This window comes from Daphnia pulicaria, chromosome 4, assembly GCF_021234035.1.
Source record: "Daphnia pulicaria isolate SC F1-1A chromosome 4, SC_F0-13Bv2, whole genome shotgun sequence".
Taxonomy (NCBI): Eukaryota; Metazoa; Arthropoda; class Branchiopoda; order Diplostraca; family Daphniidae; genus Daphnia; species Daphnia pulicaria.
This window is the reverse complement of record NC_060916.1, coordinates 10,888,120-10,891,393: the sequence shown is the minus strand read 5'-3', so window position 1 is coordinate 10,891,393 and position 3,274 is coordinate 10,888,120. Positions and strand designations below refer to the sequence as shown.

Genomic DNA, 3,274 nt, shown 5'->3' with positions numbered 1-3,274 from the left:
GTTCTGCAGGAGGGCCGTCTCCGCCTTGATCATGGCCACGTGACTTGTTCATCTTCTAGACGGCTCGAAACAAAAATTGTTTTACAACTTGAGTGAATAGGAATGAGAAGAAGCAGCACGCAAATCTATGTTTTACTTTGATAGCGTCGACGTAGAGGATCTTATCCGTCTCACGAAGGGCTGCGAAAGCTACCTGGGCGGATTATTGCTGTATTTTTTTCTGAATTATGAATGAGTCGCTTCGTCCAGCCGGCCGGTGACAAATCTACAAGTATTATTAAGTAAACAAGTCTGGAGACTATGGTGTAGACCGTGTGGACTGTTTTATTACTAGAAAATTTGCAATTAATATTTATCTTGTGTTATTTTACCATTCGAATTTATTATTTTATACATTTCTATACAAAGTTCAGTCTTCTGAAACGTTGCAACAAGTACATCTGAACTGGCACAACATGTCCGAGTGTCGTTCCGTCTACGGCAACGCCTTTCCCAAATCCATCTCCATTTGCGAGTCATCCTAATTTTGTTTGAGTGGTGGTGAAGAAAGTGGACGCTCGATTTCGCGATCGACAATTCAAGTAGGAATATTAAATCATCTGGCAACGCTGCTTAACGCTCCACCCACCCAACAGTCAATTGTCAAAAACTAAGTTTCGCTGTTGCTACAAAGGCTATAATTTATTTGGTTGAAAATTTGATTAACGGTCGAACTTTTTAATGTTTGAAAATGGAACTTCATAATCTAGATATTAGGTAATGCTTGATTATTCAAGTTGTTTTGTTTTCTATGTGTTTATGTTACATCTTTTTGAAGGACTTGGAAAGTGAAAAATTATGCAACCATTGATAGCAAAACATCATCAACGAGTGACGATGTTTTAATTAACAAAAAACTATTAAAAACCACTTCGCGTAAATCTACAAAATTGGGTAAGTTGAAACTAGGTCTAATAAGGGAAACTAAGTACTATAATAATTATAAACTTATGAAACAAAATTATAGATCAACCTCAGAGAATCTCGTCGCAAGAAACAATCATTACATCTACTTGTGAATGTCTTTCTCCTCATGAACTGAGTGACTTTTCAGAATCTGATGAATCAATCGGAACCACTTCATGGGAACGGTCTATTTCACAGGCAAGCCAGTGTCAAAAACTTGTGCGTAACAGGAGAACTGTTTGTGAGGAAAGCATGAATCCAATAATTTCAAAATCTCCAGAGAAAATCAAAGTTACACAAGATGCTATTTTAATATTCAGTCAACCTGTTATGCCATCAACACTTCCAGTAAAATGGAAACCACCTGGTAAAATAATCATGATCTAGTCGATTATAATTCTAGTTTTAAACTTTACATTTCATAGGTAACGCCTGGGGCGGAGGAATTAAGTCGAATGTAAATTTGCCTTTAACAGGACTACGCTTAGGTTTATCACGTAATTGTGCAAGGAAGCCATTACACCCAAATTTCAAAAAAAAAAAAATAGAATAACATTCTTCAAACACGCAACAAAATAACTAAGTCAATTTGTGTCATTTTTAATAAACACAATACGGACAGCAATACAGTGATTATGAACATAGTTTATTTTTCTTCGTTCATTCAAGATTCTTATTTTACTATTCTTATTTATTATTATCTTATTATTATTATTGTTATTCTTTATTTTTCTTCTTTATTTAAAACTAACAATGGACAATAAAAAACGTAACCAATTTTGTTATCCCTATATAGGGCATGTTATTTTATCCCCTATAGGGCACGAATCGAAAAAAAAATTGCACGAAACACAAAAAATATAATGAAAGAGTATAATGAATCTAAAAATAATAAATGGAATATTTGTTAAATATAGTCATGACCATTGGCAATCCGTGAAAGTTTTTTTGTGATCCGTGCAAACGTTTTTGTGATCCGTGCATAGGCTTTGGTGATTTTTTTTTCTGAATTTTTTGTTCTAAATTTTTCTTTTCTTGACTAACTAATTGTTATACAAGTGAACGTGTATTGCTATTATAACATCTCTCCATTTTTTTGTTTCTTTTTCCATCAATGTATACATGATAAAAACATATAAATTTAATTAAAATACAGGATTTAATTTCTCTATCTTGATGTCAACACCAAGACAGTTCAACTTTACGAACAATATCTTTCACTGAAATGGGCTGGAACAACACACCACATTGGTCAGCAAGTATGTAATAAACTTTAACAAAATTGCAATTCAATTGATTTTATGAGACTGCATGAAAATAATGCTATTTTTTGTTTCACGTTATTAACCTTAACATTTTGTGGCATCAACATCCAATATCCATTGTTTTAGTAATAATTTATGTGAAATTTGTTAAAAATTGAAATACAAATTTATAATTGATTTTGTTTCAGGTTGATGACTTGATAATGTTTAAAAGTATTAAAACTAGTCAAATGAGGCGAAGCTTTGTTCTTGAAATCTTTACATTTTAACTTCAAGTTGGCTTTGTAATTTTGTATGATTAAACTTAATTAGATTATTATTTTCTTAACCTTTAATTAGAGCACACAATGTCTGTTCACAGCACACTCTTCTTAATTGATGTTAGTGCTCTTTTTGATGGCTGAAGTGATGTTCCGTATTTTCAAAGGTGCCTGTAATGAATTAGCAAAAATATCATGATGAAAATGTCCATCAATTTAATCAATTCTGTTATAATTCTAATTTTGAACATTATCCGATGTAAAAATCATCAGATATCTGAATGATTGTGTGTTGCACTGCAGCTCAGATGTCACTGTATATAAATAGAAATCAATAATAATTTTTCGATTTCAGTGTATATAAAGCATTCTATAGTCTGGTAGTCCTACCTTAAAAAAAGATTAAGATTGAATTCAATATCCCAAATATTTTCAAATAAATCACAAGACCAGCTGACTAAAAAGAATGCATCTGCATGACATCTCCAATGATCAGACTTTTCCAGTGCTGAAATTCTAAGAAAGATAAGCAAATGGTTCTCCTAACTGAACATAGAGAACTAACAAGATGTATTACATTAATGGGAAAATTTATCAACTCATTTACTTTTGATTCTTCTAAAGTATCTTTATGAGATGACTTGCAGCCAAGCGGAACAAGTTACTGTAGATGAAATTTTGACAGCATGCACAGCAGTTTTGACCCACGTATTCCGATGATTTCACCATGTTGAAATTACAAGGTAGATAATGGATTTCCAAAACTATTTTCAGCCTTACACACTAGGCCAGCAAGAGTCACGA

At 32.5% G+C, this 3,274-nt stretch overlaps 1 protein-coding gene across 1 annotated transcript; it reads left to right on the top strand.

The window, feature by feature from the left end:
• Positions 1-649: 649 nt before the first annotated feature.
• LOC124337177 lies at positions 650-1,580 on the top strand. Its single transcript, XM_046791269.1, has 4 exons — positions 650-756; positions 818-933; positions 1,007-1,312; positions 1,371-1,580. The coding sequence occupies exons 1-4, from the start codon at positions 731-733 to the stop codon at positions 1,496-1,498; spliced, it is 576 nt and encodes a 191-aa protein (XP_046647225.1). The 5' UTR covers positions 650-730; the 3' UTR covers positions 1,499-1,580.
• Positions 1,581-3,274: the final 1,694 nt, after the last annotated feature.